This window comes from Equus przewalskii, chromosome 26, assembly GCF_037783145.1.
Source record: "Equus przewalskii isolate Varuska chromosome 26, EquPr2, whole genome shotgun sequence".
Classification (NCBI taxonomy): Eukaryota; Metazoa; Chordata; class Mammalia; order Perissodactyla; family Equidae; genus Equus; species Equus przewalskii.
Window position 1 is genome coordinate 34,793,042 of NC_091856.1, and position 26,315 is coordinate 34,819,356.

The window sequence follows — 26,315 nt, forward strand, 5'->3', positions numbered from 1 at the left end:
GTCTTAATTTACGTTTCCCTGATGGCTAGGGGTGTTGACTATTTTTTCATATACTTGTTTGCCATCCATATGTCTTTACTGATGAAATGTCTCTTCCCGTCTTTCACCCGTTTTCTAAATGGATTGTCTTGTTTTTGTTTTTACTGTTGAGTTTTGAGAGTTCTTTATACATTCTAGGTAGGAGTCCTTCTCCAGATGTACAGTCTGCAAATACGTCCTCCCCGTCTGCAGTTCGCCTTTTCATCTTCTTAACGGGACCTTTCACAGAGCAAAAGTTCTTAATTTTGATGAAGTCCAATTTATCACTTTTTTTCTCTAAAGGATCATGCTTTGGTGTCAAGTCTAAGGACTCCTCACCTAGCCTAGCCCAAGTCCCAAATATTTTCTCCTACATTTTCTTCAGAAAGTTTTCTGGTTTTACATTCTCCGTTTAAATCTGTGAGCCATTTTGCCGTTTTTTGAGTTGATTCTTTTTTTTGAGTTAGTTCTTGCATAGGGTGTGAGACTTGAGTTGAGAGCTGTTTTTTTGGTTTTTGGCCTTTTTTGTCTGTGAGGTCCGTTGTTCCAGCACTGTTTGTTGGAAAGACTGTCCTTCCTCCGTTGAATTGCAATTCCACCAATCTACTCTCTTTACCTTATTACAACTCATCTATAGCCTAATTTATGATACTCTGGATTATGAAAAAGTGTGTCTCCTAGAATTTTGCCTAATCTCTCTTTCTCTGGCTCCCCCACCCCCACCCCCTGGTTTCCAACAACGTCGAATTACTGAGAGAGGCACTGTGCCAGTTCACACCGGACATGAGCCATTCGTGCCCTCGTGGCGTTGGCGTTCAGTGGCCGAGACCGATTAGAAAGCAGTAAAGGGAAGAAGGAGACAGCATCTGCATGGGAGGGCACCTGGCAAGGGCCATTTCAGGACGGGCTGGTCATGGACGAGCCGTCTGAGGAGGTGACCCAACAGCTGAGACCTGAAGGCGAAGGAGAAGTTAAGCGTGTGCCTAACAGGAGAAAGAAGACTCCAGCTGGAGGGAAAAGGCTTGGAAGGTTCCGGAAGCCGTGAGAGATGGGGTGAATGTCGGGGATGAGCTGGAGAGGGAAGGGCTTTGCAGGCCGTGGCGAGGAGTCTTGGCTTAGCCTAAGAAGCAGGAGGCCATCAACGGTGTTTGAAAGAAAGGGTGATGGGATGTGATTTATGTCCTGGGTTTCCCCCGTGTCAGACAAGCCTGTCCACCTTTTCATCCAAGCTTCCCCTCATCATCTACTAGGTTACACTGAGCAAGTTAATGAGCCACAGCAGAAGTGGGCAAATCCTCGGGCTCCTCAGCCAGCCGGGGCTGGGCCGTTGTGACTCTCAAGGGCTGTCGGCTGCTCTCTGGCTCCGAGCCCCTCCCTGCCAGGTGATAAGATCGGCTGGCTGGGGCAGGACACAAGGCGGTCAGCGAGGCGGGCTTCGAGGGGAGGGCTGCCGTGATGGATGCGAGGGGGGCTGCTGGGAAGAGAGCTTTTCTGTTGTGAATGGCCTCTTGGGGTAGATACTGCGAGATGACGCATCTCGTGTCATTAGAAAGCACAGCCATAAATTAGGCGGCTCAGAAGCATGGGGAGTGTAATAATTAAGTAATAAAAGTCGCCACAGGGGTAAAGGAAACGGAAAACAAAGAGCCGCTGTTTGTAGATGCACTGCAGGCTGCTCTGTAAAGAGACCTCTGAGCGCAAGCGGCGCGTCAAAGCCACTGAACCTCCACTCAAATAGAGTCCCAGCTCAGCCCAGTCTCAAAGAGGTCCTCACGTAAGGGAGGCAGACTGTGCCAGGAGCACAGGTCGGGTGGGAGAGTAGGGGGTGGATATTTAGGTCCAGTCCAGCTCTACATCTGTCTCTGGGTTCACAAAAATCTCATACTTGGAGGGGCCGAGCAGGTAGCAGAGCTTCTGGTAGAAGGGCAATAGGGAAGGGAGAGGACTGGGGCTAAATGGCACCCGATCCTCAGCTTTAGCCAACCGTTGCTGCATAGGAATGCAGGCCCACACGGTCAGGACCTACGCATTTTCAAGACAATCTAGAAAGCTGGGTTTTAATGTAAAATTTCCCAATTTTTCAGTATTGACAATGATTTCAAAGTCTTTTAAGACCGCTGTGCAGGCCAATCAAACACAAGGCCAGAGACTTGAGGTTTGCAGTCTCTGGTCCTTCACTGTATGATCTTGGGGAATCACCTCTCTTCTCAGTAGCCCCATTTTCTCATTCCCTTGTCTGTGAAAGAAGGTCACTGGGGAAGATGAGAGTCTCTGAAGCTTTCCTGGGGTGCTTGCACCTCTGAAAATGCGATGGACAGAAGCTGGGGGGTCCCCTCCCTAGACAGAATGTGTGTACACACCTGCTCGGAAACGACTGACTCCAACTTCCCGTGACCTCAGGGGGCTAGAGGGTCTCAATGGCCTAAGCCTCGAAGTGTGGGTCCTGGGGAAGCACTTCCAGCCACTCCAGACCCATGGAACCGGAACGTGCCTTTAACGAGATCCCCCAGGGATCCGCGCACACACATGACAGCTTGCAAAATGCTGCTGTGTGGGTCCTTCCGCCGTGCAAGACTGATTCCTTGTCACCAGACTTTCCCTGGATGGCAGATTCCATCAGCGTTTCCCAAAGTGTGAGCTGAGGAACCCCCATACCCTAGTTTCCTGGGGCTGCCGAAACACATCACCACAAACCTGGGGGCTTAAAGCAACAGAAATGGATTCTCTTCTAGTCTGGAGGCCAGAGGTTTGAGAGGAAGGTGTCCGCAGGGCCCTGCTCCCTCCAGCGGCTCTGGGGAGAGTCTCTCCCTGACTCTGCCACCCGCTGGGGGCTCCAGGCGTTCTTCGGCTTCTGGCAGCATCACTCCGCTTTCTGCCTCCACGTTCACATCACCTTCTCCTCTTCTCTCTGCGTCTCTCTTCTGTGCATCTCTTATAAGGGCACTTGCCGTTGGATTTGAGGCCAATCCTAGAAAGCACTTACGTAACTATTTACCCTATCTTGAGATCCTCAACTTGACTACCGCTGCAAAAGCCCTTTTTCGGAATAAAGCCATATTCACAGGTTCCAGGGATCAAGATAGAAATATATATTTTCAGGGGCCGCCATTCCACCCACCACATCCCGTATCTGAACTACATCCTATATTTGCTAAAAATTCTACTTCTTGGCTCCCCCTCCCCCCACTTCCTGAATCAGAACCTCTGGGTTTTTTCCCCCAAATATTGGGTGGATGGTGCTGCATACCTCCTATGGCGTCACTCCCGGCACAATGTCTGTTTGTCACTTTCAGTGATGCTAAGATTGATCATTTTGGTAAATTTTATGTTACATGTATTTTACCACAATAAAAAAAATTGATCATTTGGCTCAGCTGTGGCAGCCTGACCCACCCATTATAAAGTTCCCCTCTGCCTTCCAACTAGTCACTTTAGCAGCCACTGGTGATTGTTACCTAAATCCATGATTTCATTGGGAATTGTAAAAGAATGATTCCCTTCCCCTCTAGTCTATTCCTCCTGCATTCATTAGCTCTGGTTCTTCTGTAAAGAGCTTTCCCTCATTACCTATTTGGTTACACTGAGCAGGTCTCTCTCACAGCACGGCCTCACTGCTGTGGGACCTTACTCTTGATCTCTAGGATGGGGATAATATCTGTGCCCACTTTACAGTGCTGTGAAGGGATGGTGCGAACAAAATACTCTGCACAGGATAAGTGCTCCTTGGCTGGAGACTCTTGTCACAACCAGAGCTGGATTCTAAAAGTTGCAAAGCCAGATTTTATTCAGTACTATTGCAAAAGAGGAAAGTGACTTCAGTATAGAAGTGGGCTCAGTTCTGCACACAACTCAGGTGGGCATTTATAGCCGAGGAGCAGAGTGCAAAGGTGAGTGGGTGTAAAGTTTCTAAGAGGAGACATCAAGGGTGGGGGGATTCTAAACTGACTTAGGATCAGTCAGAGTGATCAGATAGCAGGGATATCGAGGGTGGCAGGACTGACTTAGCAGGGTTCTTTGCTAAGACTGACTTCAGCAGGCCAAGGGTAGGGCCCAAGGATAAGGCCTAGTTGAAAAGAGGGTATAGAGGAGCCTGCCTAAAATCTGGTGAAAGGGAGAGTCTTCGTCACCATCTCAGGCCGGGCACTTGGTTGACATGCAGTAAATGTTTGTTGAATGACTCAAGCAAGGCACCTGTTTCTTCCATGGCTTTAGAAGGCTGGAGAGAGCCTCTGGCAGCCTTGGGGGAGAGCGGTTTGCCCTGTAGCCCCCACAGGCTGGGTAGCCACAGCCCTGGAGCTCCCCATGGGTGTCCTCGGGAGAGAGGGTGCTGCTGGCCCTTCCAAGACCTCAGGCCTGTCTGGATTCTCCCCGGCAGGCCTTCCACCCCCTTCTTTGATCTGCTGCAGCACCGGTACCAGCAGCTTTGGGTGCAGGAACAAAAGGCCACCCAGAAAGCCATTAAACTGGAGAAAAAACACAAGGTAAACGCAGCGCTCACTCCTGAGCGGCCGACTGGTGGGGGGAAGCGGGGTTCGGGGGTGCTGGCAGGGGCAAAGCTTTGAGATGACATTCGTGCCTGTCCGTCGCTGCAGGGGGGTGTGGGGGTGAGAGGGGAATCACGTTGTTTCTTGCGGTGCAGACAAGGCATCACAGAAATCTAGAGCCGGAGAGGGCCTTGGCGACCGTCAGTTTATAACCCCTACGTAAGCCCCCAGAGTGGAAGTTTCTGGCCGGGGTCACTGGCAAGCTGGCCGGGTGCCTCTGGGGCAGGATTGGATCCCGGTCTCCTGATTCCTTCCGGGCCTCCTTCACCAAACCTCCCACGACCTCACACGTCCGGAGAGCAGATTTTAAACCAACTTGACCTGGCCTGGACAGAAATGTGCCCTGTACTGTCTATACAGAAAAGGCCAATTAGGCAAAAGGAACAGAGAAAGCCCACTTCTGGGAAGGTGCTGTAAAGAGCACATTTTATTGAACATTAGGAATACATTCTGTTTCAAATTAATGAATGGGCCCCATGCTAAACCCTTGACGGACGTCACGTACATCATCTCGTCCACGCTGGCAGCGGCCCGTGAGCTGGGCATCCTCGCCCCTCTCTCCTGGGTGTGGAAATGAGGCTCAGAGAGGCGGTGCCCGTGCCGGGAAACTGGAGCCGACGCCAGAGCGAGGCCCAAACACTGCCAATTGCTAATGAGATGAGTCTCGGTGAGACTTTTACCCGGACAAACATCTTTAGCTGTTAATTTGTGTTGCCCTACGCCTTTGAAAATACTGAAACAGTATTTCCTTTAAAATATCGCGAAATTCGGACCTCGGGAGAGCTCATGTCGGCCTCCTCTCCAGTAGGTCCAGACGGATGATTGTAAAATCAGAATTGCTTTATGTTCACATGGCGCTTTACAGATTCCATCACGACCGTCACAAGCAATGCCGTCCCTCAGCCCCCTGCCATGCTCCGTGCCGAGAACCAGGCTGGACACATGCCCTGAGTTCCTGCATTTTCCTCCTGAGCACCCCTGAGGTCACTGTCTCGTCAGATCATCTCAGTTTGCATTTTCAGATGAGGAAACTGAGGCTCAGAGAGATTAAGTGACTGGCCGAAGGTGTCAGAGCCAGGCCTTGACCCAGGCGTGTCCAAGCTCTTCTGGATGGCGAGGTCCCACTCCCACTGATTATGGGAGAGCTCAGCTTCAGCGACAGCGCCTGGGACATTCTAGGGCCAAAGTGGGAAGTGGAAGAGTCTTCCCAGGGGTCCTGGTGCCCTCTGGCCGGGCCAGGAGCCGTGCTATGGACGGTCGGGCCCCTTTTAGCTGTTCTCCGAGGTCTGAGGACTCTGAAACACCAGCTCCGTCAAGAGCAGAGCTTCGTAATAGCATTTTAAAAGCAGCCCATGACTAGTTTATTAGTTAATGGCTCAAGAAAGAGTCGGCTTACGATGGTAATGACCAGTTTTAGAGGGAGCGTTGCCATTACGAACTGCTTTATGGCTCCAACTGAGGGTCGTGTCATTTAATTAGTAACTATTGCACAGCAACTCAGAGAGTCACAAGTCCACAGCATCCCGAGCCTCCAAGGACACATCCTGTGACTCTGGAGACAATCCTGCAGCCAGCACCTCTCCGTTTTTTTTTAGCAGAGCAGCCCCTGAGCAGCCAGTGTGAGCGGCTCCACCCCAAGCACTGGCTGGGAACTGGCACCAGGTGCAGGAGCATGACTTTGAGTGACCCGCCACTTCACTGAGGTCTCAGTTTCCTCACTGGGCAAAAAAAGGGGGTCAGATTAAATGAGGGCCCGCCATGACACGCCTAGCATGAAGTAGGCACTCAGAATACACTGTGGAACCAAGCCCAGAGTTCTCTTCCCGTTCCAAGATTCTTTGTGGCTGATAGGTTTTCTAACAAACGGCCATGAGCACCCAGACCCACCGAACCCTGGGGGCTGCTGTCTGGGGTTGATAAGCAATTTATTGGGGTTGATGAGATGGTCAGTTTGCAAGGTGAAATTGCCACCATCCAAGAGGAAGCCTGTCTCCGCAGCAGCTAAGGATGTCCTGGAGTTTGGATGGTGATGCCCCTCAACGAAATTCTTGGTAATGGCTTCCGTTTAACGAGCAATCATCTCGGGCCAGACACTCCACTCAAAGCTTAACTCAGCAAGTCCTACAATAACGCTGTTTGTTAGGCATCACTACCCCACTTTCAGTGCAGGGAAGTGAGGCCTAGAAAGGTGACATGACTTGCCAGCACCCCTCCAATTCTGACGCCCAGCTTGTTAACCCCCGGCTAGACAGCCTCTCTGCTTCGGTTCAAAGATAAAGTGTCAAAACTGTTCTAGAAGGCAGAGAGGACAGCTGATCCAAAGGGCTTGTAAGTTACCCACAGGCACATTCAATAAAACTAATACAATTGATTAACAAAATAAGTCAATAAAAGGGGGTTGATAGGGTCGTGGCATCTTCAGTTAAAGTCAGGTCAGTATGAAGTTGAGGAGGAGTGGGACTCCCTCTGTGCCTTTGAAATCCCACCCACAGAGACCTCGTGGGCTCTGAACCGAGTCCCTGAAACCCTCTCCCAAAAGGAGCCGTCCTTCCTCTCCCGCGAGCAGGCAGGCACGGTAGGACCTGCTCCTGAGAAACGGCAACCGTCCCCTGAACCATGCACTCTTCATTCCGACACAGTGGAGTCCCTACTAATCGCCAGGGCTGGGTTAGCTACGGAGGAAATGTCAAGGTTGCCTGGGACACCGTCCCTGCCCTCAAGGCGGCTGCATGCCAGAACCCGGGGTGTTCTAGGGTCGAACCAGAAACCAGAACAACATGCTCTTGGCATCAGGTGGTCCCGCTCCCAAGTCCATTGGGCCGTGGCCAGGGGCAGGGCCAGGAGTGCAGGTGCCGTGAAGTCAGACTCGGAGACGGGCCAGAGCCAGGAGGAATATGAGCCCCAGGTCTGCAGCACCAGGAATGCCGACCCTCCGCCCTCGCGCCCTTCCTCGTAGCTCAGGCTTCTCCAGGAGCCAGCTACCATCTCACCTTTGCACTCCTCTGGCCTGCAGGTGATCCTGGGGAAGCTGTATGAGACCCGGAGCAGTCAGCTGAGGAAGTACAAGCCGCCGGTGAAGCTGGATGCCCTCTGGCATATGCCTCACTTCCAGAAGGTCAGTCTCGCCTCCAACTGCCGCTTTCCGCCCTGGGGCGGGCGCCGCTCACCTTGCCTGGTCTTTACCTGTCCTCTAGACAGTGGGGTTCTGTGGGCTTCTAACCACGGATTGGCATAACAATGACAACGATAACAGTAATAACAGTGAAAGCAATAACTAACATTTTTTGAGCACTTCCTAAGTGCCGGGCACTGAGTTCCACGTCATTGACTCTTCACACTCGTTGGAGAGCGGCTGCTACTGCATTCCTGTTTCAGACAGGAAACATGGCGCATGCTGGTAAGCGGCAGCCTTGGGCTGAACCTGGGCCATCTGACCACGGAGCCTGGGTGTCTGTCCACCGGGCGGACACTGGGTCAAACCCCTCCACTGATGGGGTCGTCGATGCACCACATCCAGCACTGGGGATTTGGGGATGCAAGACAGCCCCATGCCACCAGCGCTAACCCTCCCTGGGAGATGGAGCACATGTCTCATGAGGGCACAACATGCACCCAGAGAACTAACACCTGCCATGCTCTGGCCTCAGATCTGACCCGGCGTCATTAGGCCATGTAGCCCTTCAGCACCTTTTAGCAGGGGACGAACAAGGCAAGACTGGGGGCGTCGTACAGAGGAGAGGCACTGGGAGACGTGGAGACAGCGGCTTCGGGATGGGAGGGGGCTGTGCATGCCTGACTCGGGCCCAGCAAGCCTTTCTAAGGGACCACGAGGGACATTCCTGGCCCCGGGAAGACAGCTGGACAAAACAATGTACCTGGCCAGCCCCCAGCTGGCTGCAATGTTGAGTTAAACTGCAATTTAGACAATGAAGGGGCCGGTGCCTTCCTGAGCCTAATGCAATCGAACAAGCTGCCGGGCTTTGCCAGAGAAGCCTGCTTGCCCGCCTTGATGTGGCCTCTCATGTCCTGCCCAAGTGGCCTCCGTCAGCATACGTCAGTGACCACTCACCCTGCCGCCATCAGCCAGCCACCCCTGTGCACAGGAGCAGGACCGGGCACCATGCAAGGGATGCTGCGAGGCACTGCAATGCTGCGGCTCTGAAGCTTCTTTGCCCTGGCCTCGGCAGGACCGCTTAACTCTGGTTTCTCTGTCTCTCTCAATTTCCTGCCTTTGTAACCACATCCCTCTTCCCCCTTCTCTCTCTCACACTCGGTAGTTTCCACCCACAGCCTCTTTCCTGGCCCCTCCTGTTGCTTTTCCTCCTTTGCTCTTCTCTCTCAGATTTTCCCAAAGTCCATGGGGATGCAGGCATCGGGGGGATGCTGCCTGGGGAGGGACGGGACCCATGGCTCCTCAGGCACGAGATGCCCTCCACAGCGCTCTGCCCTACAGCATTGCCTCCGGCCCCTCTCAGCCCCCTGGTCTGTGACTCAGAATCTACCTGTAGCTCCGAAGGCAATGCACAATGAAGGGCTCAGGGGGTCTTCCCCCAGTGCATCAAGGAAAGGGACCCCCCCCGTCCCCAACACCCTCCAGCCAGGTCACCCCGATTCTCCTGTGTCAGGAGCACCTGGCTTGCACGCCCGCATCCCCACATGCCTGGCCCAGAGAAGAAGCGCGAGGCGGAAATAGACAAAAGAGTTTCTCTGACCGTGGGTGTCTTCCAGTCCTTAGATTGTTGTTACAAAATACTCTTATGAACAGCAACAGCCAACCTGCGGGGATGCTATCCTTTGTTCGGGGGCAGGCACGGCGCTAAGTCATCAATGTGTATTATTTCAGGCGAGTATCCTCACCCACGCAGTGCAGAGGACAGGCAGAGGGGGCTTGTGCTCTCCCCACCCAGTGCATGGCTGCCCGTTCCTCTGACTGCAGGGCCCAAGCTAGGACGCATCGCCCACCGTGTCATAGAAATAGTGAGGCGGAGAATAAACACGCAAGCCCTGGGACTTACGGGGTGTTTTCCATCTTCTCTGGGGATGTTCATGGGACTCTGGAAGTTCAGCTGCAGGACTCAGAGCAGGGCTCATCCCTGGGCGCCCCCCGTACAGCCCTGCAGAGGCCCTTGGTTCCCCAGAGGGCTGCCATCAAGGATGCAGCGCTCAGCGCCTCCCCTGTTGGGAAGAACCAGCACGAAAAGTATTTATTGAGCTCTTACTGCATGCCCAGTGCTGAACAGGCATTATCTCATAGCTATCCCCATTCTATTGATGTGGAAACTGAGGCCCAGAGAGCTGAAGGAACTTGCCCTGGGAGAAGGGGGGTCCCTGCCTAATGCAGGGCCTCTTCTCTTGATGGCTGGGCTGTGATGCCTCCTGGCCACACCCCAGCAAGTCCCCTCTTCCCATCAAGGGCTCCTCTCTTCCCCTTCATGGTACCGATCTGTGCTGTAATTAATTAATTAACTGGCCAATTAGTTGTCCAATGTCCATCTTCCCCTATGAAACATGAGTCCACAAGGACCATGCCTGCTGTATCCCCACCATGTCCACAGAGCCCAGTGTGGTGCCTGGAACCTGGGAGGTGGTCAGTAGATGTCTGTGGAAAGAATGAATGAAGGAGTAGGTGAATGAATGAATGACCAGTACAACGCAGAATGACGATTTAAAAATCTTTCACAGACCCAATGAAACCCCCATTCTCAACCTAAACGTCCCAGTGCCCATCAGCTCTGGCAGCCGCTGACTGGGTCCCGACTCAGAGGGGCCAGTGCAGCCGGAGTCCATCCTCCGCGACACGGCTGCCGCTGTCCGCAGCATCATGCAAGGCCCCAGGAGGGTCTTTGTCTGTGCCTCGTGTCTCCGCTGATCCGCCGCCCCAGCCCCTCCCTACTCGCGTCCCATTATGAAAGGAAAAAGCGTTTCCAAAAAGTTGAACCTGTCACAGTGATGGATAACCTAAATGGACTCTCCCCGCTCGCGAACAGATGTCGATGCTGAACTCTGTCAGAAATAATTAAACACCTTTCACATGGAAAAGCAGCAGGCGGGGGCACCGTGGCCTGCTCCTTGGGCGGGGTCAATGTGGCGGAGCAGGCTGGCTTTCTGCACCAGCCCTGCCAGCCCACGAGGGGGCTGCCTCTGCCAACGGGGCTGCCAGACCCTCCCCACCCTGCAAAGGGGCTGCCAAGACCCTCCCCTCCTCGGCATGACACAGGGCACGCACCAGTCGTGAGCCCAAGAGAGACCAAGGAAAGGTGAAGAGACATCCCTCAGGGAGATTCCCTGTGGGGCCCCGCAGAGTCCCGGCAGAGACTGGGCTCCCAGACTCCAGCACTTCTTTCTGGTCTGTGTGACCAGCAACTGCCACGGGACAGCCAGTGCCCAGGGGGAGGTCAGCTGACAGCTGGCAGGTGGCCTTCCTACTGGGACATTTGTACTGTGCCACGAGCAGCTGGGAGGCCTGGGCCAGCTGCTGACCCTCTCTGGGCCGCAGTCTCCTTATCTGACAATGAGGGGTTAGCTCTAGTTCTTGAAGCTCTCTTCCAACCTCAGGTTCCATGATCCCAAGTTCGGTGGTCAAGGAGCCATGTGTGAGGGGTTGCAGGGGCTCTTGGAGGTGGAGACCCCAAACCCAGAGTGAGCCGTAAGGGGGAACAGCTCTGACCTTTCCTCAGGTTCCCACTGAGGGGATGGGACGTGAACTCATGGCTCCCACCCGTGAGTGGGGGACTGCTGGATGTGGGCTGGCACCCTCTCTGCCCGGCGGTGTGGGGGCTCTCTCCTGGTCTTCATGCTGTGTGCTGCGGCCTGCAGGGCACAGCATGGTGGCCGGCGGGGAGGGAGGAGGGAAGCAGCGTGGTATGCATGTGTGTGCGTGACCCCAGGGTCACCCAGACCTGGGTCACACGGGAACCCCGCCATCCCCTCCTGTCAGGTAGCTTTACCTGTCCAAGATCCTGCTTCCTCTTCCGTGAAATAGGCTGGTGATGCCCCTGGCAGGGCTGCTGGAGGATTCGAGGAGAACACACGTATAAAACGTTTAGCAAAGTGCCTGACCCTCATTAAGCCGCCAATAAAAGGCAGCTGCCAAGAGGATGGTCCTGGTGATCATTCATTCATTCACTTGTCATTCATTCCTTCACAAATCTCATCATTGAGCACCTCTATGCCAGGCCCTGTTCTTGGCGCTGATGATACGCTGCTGTGGGGCTGCTGGCAACTGGCAAGGAGTTGGGTGGACAGGTAACTGCACAAGTGGACGGCTAGATGGGGAAGTTTGGAGAAGCTCCACCCCCAGGGTCCAGTTCTCACAGCCTGAAATGGTGGGGAGACACCAACCTAAGTTTAGGGGGTGGAGATGTTTCCCATAACAATAACCCATCAATATAATCCTGGCCCCGGCCTGGCCCACCCTGTTCACCTGCCTTTTGCAGAAACCTCCTCGGGTTTTCTGGGCTCTGGCCCAGGACAGTCCCCCTCGGGCCCCGTGGGGAGGCGGGACTATGAATAGCGCCCCTTCTGCTCTCAAAGGTGACCCGGTCTGAACCACACATTCTGTGGCCACCTAATATTAAGCCAAGAAGAACAGACAGCAGTTTATCCTTCTTTACAAAAAGACTGTCAGTGATAACAGCCTGAAGACAAACGGGTGGGGGCTCCAAATATTTGTGGTGGCATTGACAACGGTGGTGAAAGGCTGGGGGCCATGGGTCAAGTGATGGCTTGAGTACACAGTGGAGATGTTATATACATGTCATAATGATAACATATACTATCGTGAACTACTGTGCAGCCACTGAAGATAAGGACTTTAGTCTGTACTTCTTGACACTTTAATCATATTTTCCCACTTCAATAATAATTTCCCCGCATTTTATTGGAGGAAAGAACCTCTGCTGTGTGACCCTCTTTGGATGGAGGCACCCGTGCATTGCTACAGGTGTCTGTGTCAAGGACAGACATCCTGAAGGGAGGTCCCCCACGTGGCAGCTGCGGTGAAGTCTGGGGTGGGATTCAGGCTGAGTTTTATTTTCTCTGATGCTCTTTTCTGCATTGTTTGAATTTCTACGGTGAGAACACGTAACTTTTCCAGAACCAGTGAGGCTATTAAAAAGAAATGTTTTCAAAGGACGGAGACTCTCCATCCTTCCCCGGGGACGTGTCGCAGTGCTCGAGCCCCTTTCAGCCCAGCTCCTCCTGATGGCACATGAAATGTTCCCAGCTGTTGACCAAGCCTGGTTTCTCATATTCTGTCTCCAACAGGCGTGAAGGTCAGAGGCCAGTGCTCCACCCCAGCAGCAAAGTCCGGATCTCTGCGGCCAAGTCCATGTTAGATCTGGAGATCCAAAACCCATCATAGAAGGGGGGTTTGCCCAAGCACCTGGGGATCTCCACTTCAACCCAAACACCCCGCCTCTCCCACCACAGCCCTTGTCTTTCCTCTACAGCACCGACACCCACTGACATTACATAGTCATTCAGTCACTAAAGTATGAACAAATTGACTATATTTTCACTTGGCTTTCGGTTTCAGCCCCACTGCTTTAGAATAATGGCCCACGCTATTAGGCTAACAGTTTGATTTACAAGCTCTTGTGCTCCGAATGCTGAGATCAAACTCCTCGCTTTGTGGAAGACTAACCCTGCCTCGGGTCTCCTGGGCCCCCTGCTCCCTAATAGAACAGGAGACGGTGGGGAAAAAAATCAGCAGCCAGCCAAGCAGTGACACCAGAGATGCTGCTGATTAGCGAAAGCTGCTGAATCTAAGAAAGGATTTTCTTCCCCACCTTTAAGCTCTCTTACAAATCATAGCCGGCTGGGAAGCTAACTCTCTGTTAAACCCCCAGAGTGGCCTCTGAGCCTGTCCATCCCCCCACTGCCACCTCTGCAAAGGGCCCGCACAGGGCCAATGAAGATGGACCCTTCTCCATGCAGGTGTGGCCAGCCCCAAAGTCACTCCTTCCAGACCCAGGGGGGAAATTGCAGACGTGCTGCTCCTCCCCGAGGCCCCTGCAGCCGCCGTGTATTTTAAGAATCCTGTCGCTCTGTTGCCTCGGAATAAGACTCATCCCCTGCTGCCTGCTGTGTAGGGCGCCGAGCACAGGGATGGAATGTGTCACACACACGCAGAAACGGGGCAATAGGAAGAATGATTCAGAGGTCCTGACGCAGTTGACGTTTCCTCCCTAAATACAGATAGCCCCCATTATAAATCAGATCAGTATGCAGAAGAGCTGACTCGCTGAAGGAATAAAAGCAGGGCCTTAATTGGTTTGACATGATCCAGCACCTCGGAGGCACAGAATTTTTAGGCACCTGCTCCCAAGGTGACATTGCTGCTCACATACTAGCAAGTCACAAACAGCCAGAGCTGAAGCTCTGGGGACCAGGACAAGAGGAAAGGTGGTGGGGGGTGGGGGTGGAGAGGTGATAGCAGCAAAGTTCCTGGAGCAGTTCAAGAAAGCTCGAGAAGTCTGGGGGACACCGGGTCACGGATCGAGATCTCAGGCGTCTATGTTGGGGCCCAGAGAGGCTGGCATGGTGGGGGAAGCGGGACCTGGCACTTCTAACAGGACCAGCCCTGCATCCTGGGGGCCCCCAGCCTGGCTGTCCCCGTAATCCTTCCAACACCTGGAAATTTTCAGTTTAATCCAGAAAGTTCTTCTCCCCCACTGGGTACAAAAATATTTTGAATTTTGTGTTGAAAATCAACCAGAAAATAGACTAAGACAGCTTGTTTTGACATCAGGTATCTTTTTCTAATCTCTAGAGATAGCTAGAGTCTCATGTTGAATTTTGGGAGTCGATGGGACTTCAGGGGTGCCCAATTTCTTCTTCCAGCTCATCCCCAAGAGAATAGATTCTCGATGATCTTAAGAGAATCTCCCAGGCTTGAGAAGGATTCAGGCTAACGTCTGCCACCTCTGGGATGGCTTCCTCGATGTCTCCCACAAATCCTTCATTTCCATGTGTCCCTGCTTGTCATCCTCTGTCACCAGGCACCAATACCGCTGGTGTGATGGGATGCTAAGGTGCCTAGCATGTGGCCAGTAGCAGGTTCTAGCAGATAAACAGCATTAGATGATTTACTCGGACAAACTCAGGGTTCATTCAAACTGAGTTTTGTCAAAAGTGAAGGCAAGATGAATCAAGACGCTGCTATCTTTATATCCAAAAGCCACAAGCAACAAACACAGCCTTCCTGGTTTCCCTCGGAGATATGAGATGAGATATGCATCAGAGGACATACATGAGGAGGAAGAAAGCAAGATGTGGGGATGTTTGTTGGGCCTCTTCTCTTCCCCTGCTCAAAGAGGTCCTGTAAAATGATGTCTTAGAGTGGCACAAAAAAAACGTGGGGAGTTTGACCAAAGTCCACTGGCCGGAAGTACAGATGGAAGGGCATCCAAGAAGATACTCTGAAGACAGTGGGTGTTCCCAGATGGCAGCAACAAAGACACCATGACCAACTCACACATCCGGAGCACCTTTTTCGTTCGGGGCTGTGTGCTTTGATGACGATCTCATTGCACGACAGTATTCTCAATAACCCTATGTGGTAGTGAGAAGTCACACTGTCTCAGAGAGGAGGAAACCAGAGCTTGGAGGCTCAAAGTCACGTGCCCCAGGGTCACAGTTAACAGGTGGCAGAGTGGGGGCTTGGACCCTCTGGCAGGCTGCATCCAGCCCTCCGGCCCTGGAAGAGCCGATAAATACTAAGGACCTGCAGCTGAGGTCAGGGGCCAGCGGGGGCTAAATGCAGGACCTGGGAAGGAAAGAGAAGGGCAGTCAGGAACTCAGGTTTTTATAGGTGTCCAGAGGGTCGTGGCCAGCCCTGCTCTGGCTGATTTAAGCCCTTGCAATAAACAAAACTTCCCACTGCCCTGAAAGCCTTTGGACCTTGATAAAACCCCTGAGCATCTTTTAAATTGCAGTTTGGCCCCAAGGCTAAAGAGGGAAGAGGCCATTGATCGGGGTTCAGGCTTGCTGTATCGAAAGGCGTGAGGCAGAGACGCAGTATAGCGGAGGGCTGAGCCTGCGGGCCGGAAGCCACACAGACGCTCCTGGTCCCAGCCTGCCTCCTGCTGGCCTCTGTGTCTGTATCTGTACAGTGGGGGTAGTAACAGAGGGGGCCCAGTGCAGCTGTGCTGTGATGCGCTTGGCATGGGCCAGGCCAGGGGAAGGCCATGGAGCCACATTCTCTGAGGTGGGCGGGGCCTTGGCACCTGCTCCTCTACATGGTGGCTCTCAAGCCTGGCTGGGGTCCTCTGAGGAGAGGTTTAAACTGCAGATTCCAGGGTGCCACCCGGGACCCTGACCCAGTGGGACTGAGGAAGCCCCTAAACCTGCCTTTTCAGCAAGCAGCTCCCCCAGCTCCCTGAGTCAATGTCAACTCCGCTGACGCAGTTATGTTTAAAGGGCATGTTGACTATGGCAGGTGGGTGCACTTTTGTATGTTTGATATGGAGCATGTTGGGACCTTGAATGCCCGTTGGAGACAGCCTGTTGTCTGCTAAACAGCCCTAAGGATTATGAACTTCTGTCTTCGTCTGCTCAGACAGCTGTAACAAAATACCATACTCGGGGTGCCTTAAACAACAGACACGTTTCTCTCAGTGCTGGAGGCTTGAAGTCCGAGATTAAGGTGCCAGCGGGGGTAGGTCGTGGTGAGGACTCTCTTCCTGGCTCGCAAACGGCCATCTTCTCATTGTGTCCTTGTGTGGAGAGAGAGAAAGCAAGCTCTCTGGTGTCTCTTCTCATAAGGGCGCTAATCCCATCATAGGGGTCCCACCCTCCCGACTTCATCTACAGTCATTACATCCAAAGGCCCCGCCTGCAAATACCATCACACTGTGGGTAGGGCTTCACACGTGGATTTTAAAGGGTATACATAATTCAGTCCTCAGCAACTTCTTTCTCAAGTTCAGCTGGAATCTGCCTCCTTCTGCCTTCCACCACCTGCTTGTTTCCCCTTCTCGAGCCCCACGGAACCACCTGCTCCCCTTCTAAGTGACAGCAATGCAAACACCCGAGGTCAGACCCTGTTTCTTCTTCGATGCCCAGAGTCTTGGCTGTTCCTCAGGGCAGAGAGTTCTCGTCAGAAGGCGGGACCCTGTGCTGACCCCGTGGCTGAATGGTTAAGTTCGTGCACCCCCCTCCGGCAGCCAGAGTCTTGCCAGTTCGGATCCTGGGCACGGACATGGCACCATTCATATAAGCCATGCTGAGGTGGCACCCCACATAGCACAACTAGAAGGATATGCAACCAGAATATACAACTGTGTACTGGGGGGCTTTGGGAGAAGAAGAAGAAGAAAAAGATTGGCAACAGATGTTAGCTCAGGTGCCAATTTAAAAAAAAAAAAAAAAGAAAGTGGGACCCTGTGTGGCAGTGACAGTGGACAGCCAGACACTGTGACCTCTGCCACTCAGTGTTCCATTCTCTACCTTCGTTCACAGTCATAGAAGATTTGTCAACTTGAATGGCCTTTCTACATATTTTTGAATGAATTATGGTTGAACATGTCCATCAGTGTCACTTGCATCGTTTAATATAAGAATCTATGTGAATATTCCCTGCTTGGGGGCAATTTCAGGAAGACATTGCCGTTGGATTTGAATATTACTAATAATAGTCCTAATTAGTAGCAGCCACCATGTCTGAGTGCTTACTCTCTGGGCCAGGGGCTTGGCAATGACCCCACTGAAGAAAATAAAACACCTCTTCTACTTAGAGGTTTAGGTGAGCAAAGCAGATACAGAGGATCTTTAGGATGTTTGAATCTCAGATGCATTTTTAAGGGCTTTGTTGCCTTATCCCAGGCTCCTAACCTATCCATCTATCTGTCCATATCCATGCTTCTGTCTGCCCATCCATCCGTCCATCTGTCCACCCATCCATCCATCCGTCCATCCAACCATCCATCCATCCAACCATTCCATTCATTCATCCATCCATCCATCTGTTCATCTATTCAGCCACCCAGCCAAGATTTCTTGAGTGTCTATGGAGTGCCCTCAACTGTCAAGTTACCCCAAGACCTTTGAAGGTTTCCTGTCTGTTGACATTTCCCCAGGACAGTGTCCCGAATAAGGTATCAACATCCTCCTCTTTGAAGACACTTTAATATTCCTATTTGTGACTGGACAGGGTCAGCCTCATCAACCCCAGAAAAGTTCTGTTCCTTCTGAAAGGATACCAGAAAAAATTCTTCCTGCTCATTATTCCAACAAGACAAAAGGGGAAAGACTACACAGACCTCACTGTGTGCACTCCCCCAGGATGGGCGGTGGACACCGAACATCTGAGTGCGTCCCCGGCTGCCCTGGCAGTAACACAGGAGCTGTTCAACAGCCTATATGAATAAGCGATGAGGCGCTGACGGGCACTGCATGGAAGGCTCAGCAAAGGACTTAATTTGCAACCAAGCACAAAATCAAAGACTCTGTCAACCGAGGAACCGTGCGCCCGGATAACCACCTTGCGCTACCTGAGAAAGCACTGTCAGGTAAATTTCCAGAGAAAGTAATTAAGGAATCCCCATTGTCTAAATTCAGCAGCAAAATCTGGCGCTCTGGAATTTGATGCTCACCAGGGATCTGGTGTCTCCTCCCAGCCTGATCCTTCCTCAAAATGAACAGGGGAGGTTTATGAAGGGATCGACTGGTGTGTCTCCCCCTCACTCTCCCGAAGACATCCCCCCAGCACCGTGTGCTCCTGCATGTGTTGCCTTGTCGAAGAAGCAGTAGGCAGCAAATGAGATGGCTGCTTGTGAGACGGGGGGTGAGATTAATATACAAATATATAGACCTCTCTGAGATCCGGCAAACACCAATTAATATTTATCAAGTACCCACGGTGCTCATGATACTGAGCATCAACATGCAAAGCATACAGTCCCTGCATCAGGGAGTCTATACTCTGACTCAAAAGCTACCCATAGATAGATGCTCCGTGTGCTCGGAGGCCCCCGCCCTGGTGGGAGAACCCCTCAGGAGTTTACATTAATATTTATAGCAAGTGACCTCTTCTTACTAACATGATGTAGAATTCTCAACCAGGTGTCATCAGCACCATGGCCTCCACTGGGGGAGCACTGCTCAGACACCAGCCCAAGTCGCTGGGGGGCTGTCCCATTCACAAAGACTCCTGGCAGGGTCTATCAACACATCTCCTTCACTAACTCCCTTCTTAGCTCTCACTTGAGCTTAAAAGAAAAAGTCCCGTTCTCCATTGACGATTAGAGTCCACCATAATCGTCCATATCCGGATCTTTCTAAGCGGTGTTGGCCATCTAAGCACTCCGCTAGAATATCCCACTGCCCGTTTGCAGCTGGATGGCTCACGGCCACCTCCCAGAATAGCACCAAGCAGACTCCCGTCATCTGGGCTCTGAAAAGAAAAGGGGGAACCCCCCTTCCTGGCAGCTCTGCTTGTCACAGCATTTGTTGACAACCCCATTGAAAACAGCCCTGGCTGCTGCTGTGAAGTCTCGTTCTGTCTCCCATTCACTCCCTTCTCAGACAGTTTTTGAAAGGCGAAAAGTCTGGAAAACACACACACACATGGCCCCCGCCCCCAGCCCCGGGCACCAGGGGAGCGAGGCGGCAGCCCGGGTGAGCGGGGCTGACGAGCCTCCTCACCTGGCCCCACAGTGCACCGCCTCCAATTAAATCAAAATGGTTTGTTTTTAATGGTCTTTTACACTGACAAGTGGGCGATCATTTTGGGCCCACTAGCTGTCAGGGAACTGAGGCAAATCCTCGGTTGATAATGCCCAATGCTTCCAATTAGGAGCCGAGGCCGCTCCTGGCGCGCTAACGATTCCCCAGCCACCCCCTCGGCCCCTTTGGCGCTGGCTGTTTCTTCTTGCCTCCTCGCCGCAAATTACTGACACAAAACGGAAGGCCCCGCGTCTCCTCCGCCACGCCAGGCCCGGGCCCTGTTGGGCTTAATGAGCCGATGGAAGTTTCGTGGCTCCAGCGCTAAATTCTTTTCTTGTTTGACAGCTGCTCGGCTAAGGCGAGTGTTGACCTTATAAAAGATTTAGTGTTTCTCATTATTTTCTGTCAAGCTTCACAAGTGATGGCTCCACAGTTATCATTTGCATCCTGGGGTGTGCGTGCATGTGTGTGTGTGTGTGTGTGTGTCGGATGGGGGCTCCAAAGTGGAGACGGGGAACCGGAAAGGGGTCTTTCTCCCTTTGCTTGGCATTTGGCTCCTGCACAATGGCTTCCAGTGAGACATTCTTCCGGGGCTGAGGTGTTTCAAAGAGAAGTCAAGAGGCAAAGCCCAGATGATGGATGGTTCCATGGCTTCCAGGCCTCCCCCATGGAGCTCTGGTAGAGGCACAGCAAAAAACCCAGTGTACCCGGAGACTGGTCAGCTCCAAGAACCTGCAGACAGTGGCTGGGTAAAGTGGTGATCTGAAGCAGAGTCGATGCTCAGGAGAGTTTTCGGGCCACACTCGAGATTTCATCAGGAGGGGCTCACGCTTTCCTTCCAGGCCCCATTTAAAGCCGTTGTCGGCAAGATTCCTTCCTCTGTTTTCCATCCTATATAAGGATTTAATGTTTTTTAAAAGTAGAACCATTTTTTTAAGTGGCACGTATTCGTCTCCCCTGAGATGACTATGGGAACATTTCTTGGCTTTTATTTTGTTCCCGCACCCATGCCAAATTGGGGCTGTTCCATATTAACAAGACTCCAGGGAGTCCGTGCTGGCTCCTTTGTCAGCCTCCTGCTGGCCTCTCCATCTCATCTCTTTCAATCTCTGTGTTCTCCTCCTCGCTCTCACCTGCCCACTGGCCATCCCAGGTGAGGGTGACCCAAGGTTGCCTGGAGAGGGAGAGAGAGTTAAGGGCAGGTGAACATATGGATGTCTTCTCTCAGGGGTTCTGAGTCTTCATTCTTCCTTGTTACCATGGGAGACTCTATTTTGATCTCTTAGAGCAAAAACATGGTACCCTCTCCCTCCCGTGTCCACGGCAGACCTTGCTAATCGATCATTGCACACTTTTCCCATGAGCCTAGATTCAGCCTGAGAATATTTTATAACAGAACACAGGCATCAGCCACCATCCATCTGCTAGAGCTGACACATGAAATAAAGCCTCCTTACCATCCCTGCCTTAGAGGTCCATTTAAAACAATTGCTAAGTATCCTAAAATTCCTTGTCTTTTTATGCTACATTAAGATGATATCTATATAAAAGGAAATAAAATATAGCCCACTAACAGAAAATAGACAAATTGGACTTGATCAAAATTGGTGCTTCAAATGGTACTAACAAGAAAGTGAAAAGACAGCCCCCAGAATAGGAGAGAATATTTGCAAATCATATATCTGATAAGGGACTTGTATCTATGAATATAAATATTGCTCTTATAACTCAGTAATGAAAAGACAAATAACCCAATTTTAAAATGGGCAAAGGATAGGAATAGACATTTCTCCATGGAAGATACACAAATCGCCAATAAGTACATGAAGGACGATCGAGATCATTAGCCACTAGGGGAATGCAAATCAAAACCACAATGAGACACCACTGACACCCACTAACTAGGATGGCTATAATAAAATAAGACAATAACAAGTGTTTGCGAGGATGTGGAGAAGTTGGTGCCCTCACACACGGCTGGTGAGAATAAAAAATGGTGCAGCCACTTTGGACAACACTGTGGCAGTTCCCCAAAAGGGTAAACATACAGTCCACATCTGACCTAGCAATTCCACTCTTTGGTATCTACCCCAAAACATGAAAACGTACATCCAAAAACGTGTACATGAGTGTTCACAGCAGCATTACTCATAATAGCCACAAAGTGGAAACAACCCAAATGTCCTCATCTGATGAAGGGATAAACAAAATGTGGTAGTTCGTATGAAAGAATATTATTCATCAATGAAAAGGAATTAAGTGCTGATACAGCGTGGACGAACCTTGAAAACATTACGCTAGGTGAGAGAAGGCAATCACAAAAGACCGTGTTTCGTGCGATGCCATTTATATGAAATGTCCAGAATAGGCAAATCCATAGAGACAGAAAGCGGTTAGTGGTGGCCAGGGGTGGGGACGAGAAACGGGGCATGGCTACAAATGGGTACAAGCTTTCTTTTTCAGGGTGACGGAAATGTTCTAAACTTAGATTATGATGGTGGTTGCATAATCCTCTGAATATACTAAAAATCATTGATTTACACACTTTAAATGGATGAGTTTTATGACATGTAAATTACATCTCAATAAAGCTGTTTTTTAAAAAAAGGTCAGGCCACTTGAAAAAAAAAATAGCCCATTTGAGTCAAATGAGTGTTCATCACCCAGATTCTGTCTTTGGAGCCTGGAACAGGATGATAACCGAGCACCATGAAATGGCCCCAGGTGGCGAGGAAGGGTCTGGTGTGTCCCCAGCTCGCCCCGACCATGCACTATGACTCTTACTTACCTGAAGCCTGTCAAACTTAGAAGCTGAGGAGCAGAGGTGGGCACCGACCTGGAGGTTTTTGGGAAGTTCAGCTAAACACCCCACCTTGGTGTTACCCCATTACTCATCTACCAGCATCTAGCAAAGAGATTCATTGTTCAATCTGATCTCAACAGCTGCTGACCAGCCTTAGCTGATCCTTGAGAATGATCTAGAGATGCTGGTATGACTTCTAGAAATAGCAAATCAAGTCTCATCTTCAAAGGCACTCATGACTGCCTTTTCTTCGTCCCCAGTAAGGCTCAAGAGCCCGACAGTAAGGGGAGCACCGACACGGATCCTAGTTCTAGCTTTGGCTTCGAGCTGGGTCTCCTCGAGCCAGTGTCTTAACCATCCTGAGCTTCGGTCTCCTCTCTTGGCAAGTGAAGATGGTCCCCCACCCTCGTCCTCAGAGGGTGACAGCTCTCCCCTCCTCATCTGACACGGTTCTCTGCGGTCCTATGTTAGACCTTGTGGGGAGGCAGGAGGTTTGTTTTCTGAGCCTGAATTTGGATGTTCTTTGAAAACGCAGCGTGTGTCAGCAGGGAGGGTCAGGCCTGTGTCCTTGCTCCATCTATTTTTGGACCACAGAGAAATTAGAGCCAGTAGCAGAATAACAATTTAGGGGACCAGATGTCTCGGGAGAGATTGTCACTCTCGTTAATTACTTAAACTACAAACCTGCTACATCAGGGCTGAGGACCCAGCCTGTTCGCCAATGATGTCTCACACGGATCTGTGCTCTTCCGGGGCCTCTGACCTCCAGCTGCCCCGAACTTGACAGAAATTACTGACCTGGGACTGATCCATAATTTTCAAGTACCTCTCATTAGAGGAGACAGCTCCTCAATCTTTTAAAACAAAAATCTTTCTCCCAGTCACCTAAGCAGTTGTCACTTAAAAAAAAAAAAAAAAACTAAACTAAAATCTCTATAGCTGTCATTTTTTTTTAGCTCTTTGGCAGATTTTTTTTTTTTTAATCTGGCTATTTTTTCTCAAATCCTATCTTTTGCCTGCTCGGCCCCCAGACTTGGCACTGGAAGGCTTGGAGTCCAGTTGCGGGACCATCGTGTGGCTAATGAGAGGGGACAGGAGAGTCAGCTGGCCCAGCTGCCCCTTCCAGCAGGATGTGTCAGGGGCCTGGACTCCAACAGGCACAAGGGAAAGCCGCTCTGCCTGTGAACTTGTACAGCGGCGGCTGGTTCTTCCTATACAGACACACACCTCTCCACTGCAGGCGTGTCTGAGTATGGTTTTACAAATGACAGCAAGGCCTGACACCAGGCAGAAGGCGCAAAGGGAAACCCGTTGCCCCACTGCTGTAAAAAGCCCCGAGGGGGGCTGCCTCAATGTCCCACCTGAAGCAGAGTCCTCATGCTGGAGGAGCACGACAGCAAGGAGAGAGGAAAGAGAAGGCAAAATGCTGCTCACTCTTTAGCACGTGGACCAAAGCTGTTCCACCCACCCAAAGGCCAGTGCCACCGGGCAAAAGAACACAACCGACATCTCTCCTCCGGGTCTTGGATGTTTTCTCAGGCACTGAGACGACTCTAAGCCCCGTGCAGCCGGAGATGCCTACCCGGGAGGAGCCCCGGGGAAAGCCAGCACACGCCAGTCACAAAGCACTGGATGTGAAGCTGCGTTTGGCAGCACAACTCTTGACGCAAATGGAATCATACAGAAATCTCCAACAAAGAAATCTCGTCAAACAGAGTAACTCTTTGTAAATTGTGTGTGTGGAGGGAGGAGCCCCTGCACAGCCCCATCCCTGGCCCCTAAGTCAATTCTCCAAAGCACAGTTTGAAAATCCTCCTCTGGGGGCCGGCCCGTGGCCAAGTGGTTAAGTTGGCGCGCTCTGCTTCGGCGGCCCAGGGTTTCACCGGTTCGGATCCTGGGCACAGACATGGCACCACTCATGAGGCCATGCTGAGGTGGCATCCCACATGCCATAACTAGAAGGACCCACAACTAAAATATGCAACAATGTACTGGGAGGCTTTGGGGGGAAAAAAAAGAAAATCCTCCCCTGTATTTTTATCTTAAAAAGAGGAAAAGGCAATAATCCCTTATAGAAAAAACTGAGACTGAAACCCTCTCTCCTTTCCTCCCTTTTCTCTATCCTCTCCCTCCCAGTGGCAATGACTTCTGGCATGTTCTTTCCTTCAAGGTCTTTCTACTTAACTAGATTCAGACATATGCTTGAACAACACAGGGAATCGTTTTGTAGGTTTTAAATTTTTTGTATAAACGGCATCATACTTACGTTCCATTCTGTAAATTAAACTTTTTTTCATGCAACGTTATTTCTGAGATTTGTATGTGTGGATTCAGATTCACCCAGTCCAACAGAACTTTCTCTGATGACGGAAATGTGCTACGTCTGCCCTGTCCAAGAGTAGCCACTGGCCACATGGCGCTACTGAGCGCTTAGAAAGTGAATCGTGTGATGAAGGGACTGAACTTTTCATTTTAGTTACTTGACATTTACAGAGCCACATGTGGCCAGTGGCTACCACGTTGGACAGTGCCCCTGTGGAATATTCCAGTATGAAATTACCACCTTTGGTTTATCCAGCCCCCACTGATGGACATGCAGTTGTTTCCAGGACTTATTATCATGTTATAAGGAGGATTCTTGCACACACCTCTTAAGAGGACATTTGGAAAGTTTCTCGATGTCTAAGCACGGGGTGTATATCTAAGCATGGACTCGCTGGTTCAGAGGGTGTGCACATGTCCATCCTTTCTAGCTGATGCCAAATCAAAGTGTTTGTACCAATTAGCACCCTACTAGTAGTGTATGCAAGTTCCCATTTCTGATATCAGACTTATTATTATCAATCTGATGGGCATGAAATGGTATTTTCTTCCTTTATCCCTGATTACATACACTAGGTTGGGCATCTTTCCCTGTGTTCGTTGGCCTTCAGAGTTCCCCTCGGTGAGCTGCCTGTTCGTTTCTTCAGCCCGTTTCTCGATTGCCATGGGACCCCTACACAGCCTTTATCTCCGCGTCTCTGCCTTATTCTTTGAGTCTCTGCGTGTATGTTCCTTCCTCAGGAAGCCTTCTCTGGCCTCCACGTGTGAGCTTGATTCTCTGTATTATAAGCTCTTTGAGAATGTGGTGTTTCTTTTAATACTTGGCACAACTACAACTGAATACTTAGCTGCATGATTATATTTTTATGACTAATGTCCTGGCTCCATCATAGCAGAGGCTTTCTAAATTCTCCCTGTATCCTGGTGCCTGGCACAGAGTCTGGCACATAGTGGAAACTCAGTAAGTATTCATTGAGTGAAATAATGAAGACAGCAGTGAACGGACAACTTACCCCCCAACTCAGACCACGTGGGAATCTTTGCTATAACGGTGCCAGTGCATTCCACATAGGGATTTTCTCTTGAAAGTAGACCAGACTTTCAAGCAAGCACAAAAAGCACAACTCCACAAACACCAAGGGCTCCGATTCGTGCAGATTACTGCGGCACCAAAGAAATTAAATTAGCAACCAGTCACAAACGGAAGTAATAAAATTGCCTGGAAATTTAAAAGCATGTTTATAAATAACTTAAGGACCAAAGAAGAAATCGAAGCAGAAATTTGATAGAAATTAGATGAAAAGAGAACTGAACAAAAATATATACTCAAAACGTGTGAGATGAGATAAAAGAAAATTTAGATGGAAACATAGTTGCTGATGCTATGTTATATAAATGTTAATATTAGAAAAAAGAAAGATTAAAAGGTAATTAGCTAAGCAGACAACTCTAGATGCTGGAGAAAGAACCACAGAGTAACCTCAAAGAAGGAAATCATTAGGTCAAGAGCCAAATTAATGAAACGTCAAAGGTACAATTAAAGGTATCAATCAGATGAAAGGTTGGTTCATTGCAAGTGGATCAGAAAAGCTCAGAGGCTTTCACATGAATTGGGAAGAGGAATCCAGGAATCCAGACCGCATGGGGCAAAGTGGGGCCACAAGTGGGCAGGGAGTGGACCTCAGGAAAAGTCTATGATCTGGCTGCTGGTCTCAGCTCTGCCCCAGACTCTTGGAGAGCATGGGAGAATGGCTTCCTACCTTGGGCCTCGCATCTTCCATCTGTAGTATGGGAGAGTTGGACTCAATGATCTCCCAGACCTCTTCCACCGCAAGGTTTCTGGGAATCTTTTATTCCAATCTGGTTGCAGAGAGGCAAAGGATATTATCTGGGGAGAGGATCACCATTGCTGGGAGCAGTGTTGACTACAAATCTCTTTTAAGATCTGTTGGCTGCTCACC

The 26,315-nt window shown here is 50.8% G+C and overlaps 1 protein-coding gene across 2 annotated transcripts in view; it reads left to right on the forward strand.

Moving 5' to 3' along the window:
• Positions 1–26,315, forward strand: part of CFAP77 (cilia and flagella associated protein 77) — a 125,425-nt gene that overhangs the window by 93,178 nt on the left and 5,932 nt on the right. For both annotated transcript variants that reach the window (XM_070595413.1, XM_008524362.2), the window contains 2 exons: positions 4,394–4,499; positions 7,576–7,677. In XM_070595413.1, the coding sequence (XP_070451514.1) occupies positions 4,394–4,499; positions 7,576–7,677 (208 nt within the window). The remainder of the gene's footprint in view (positions 1–4,393; positions 4,500–7,575; positions 7,678–26,315) is intronic.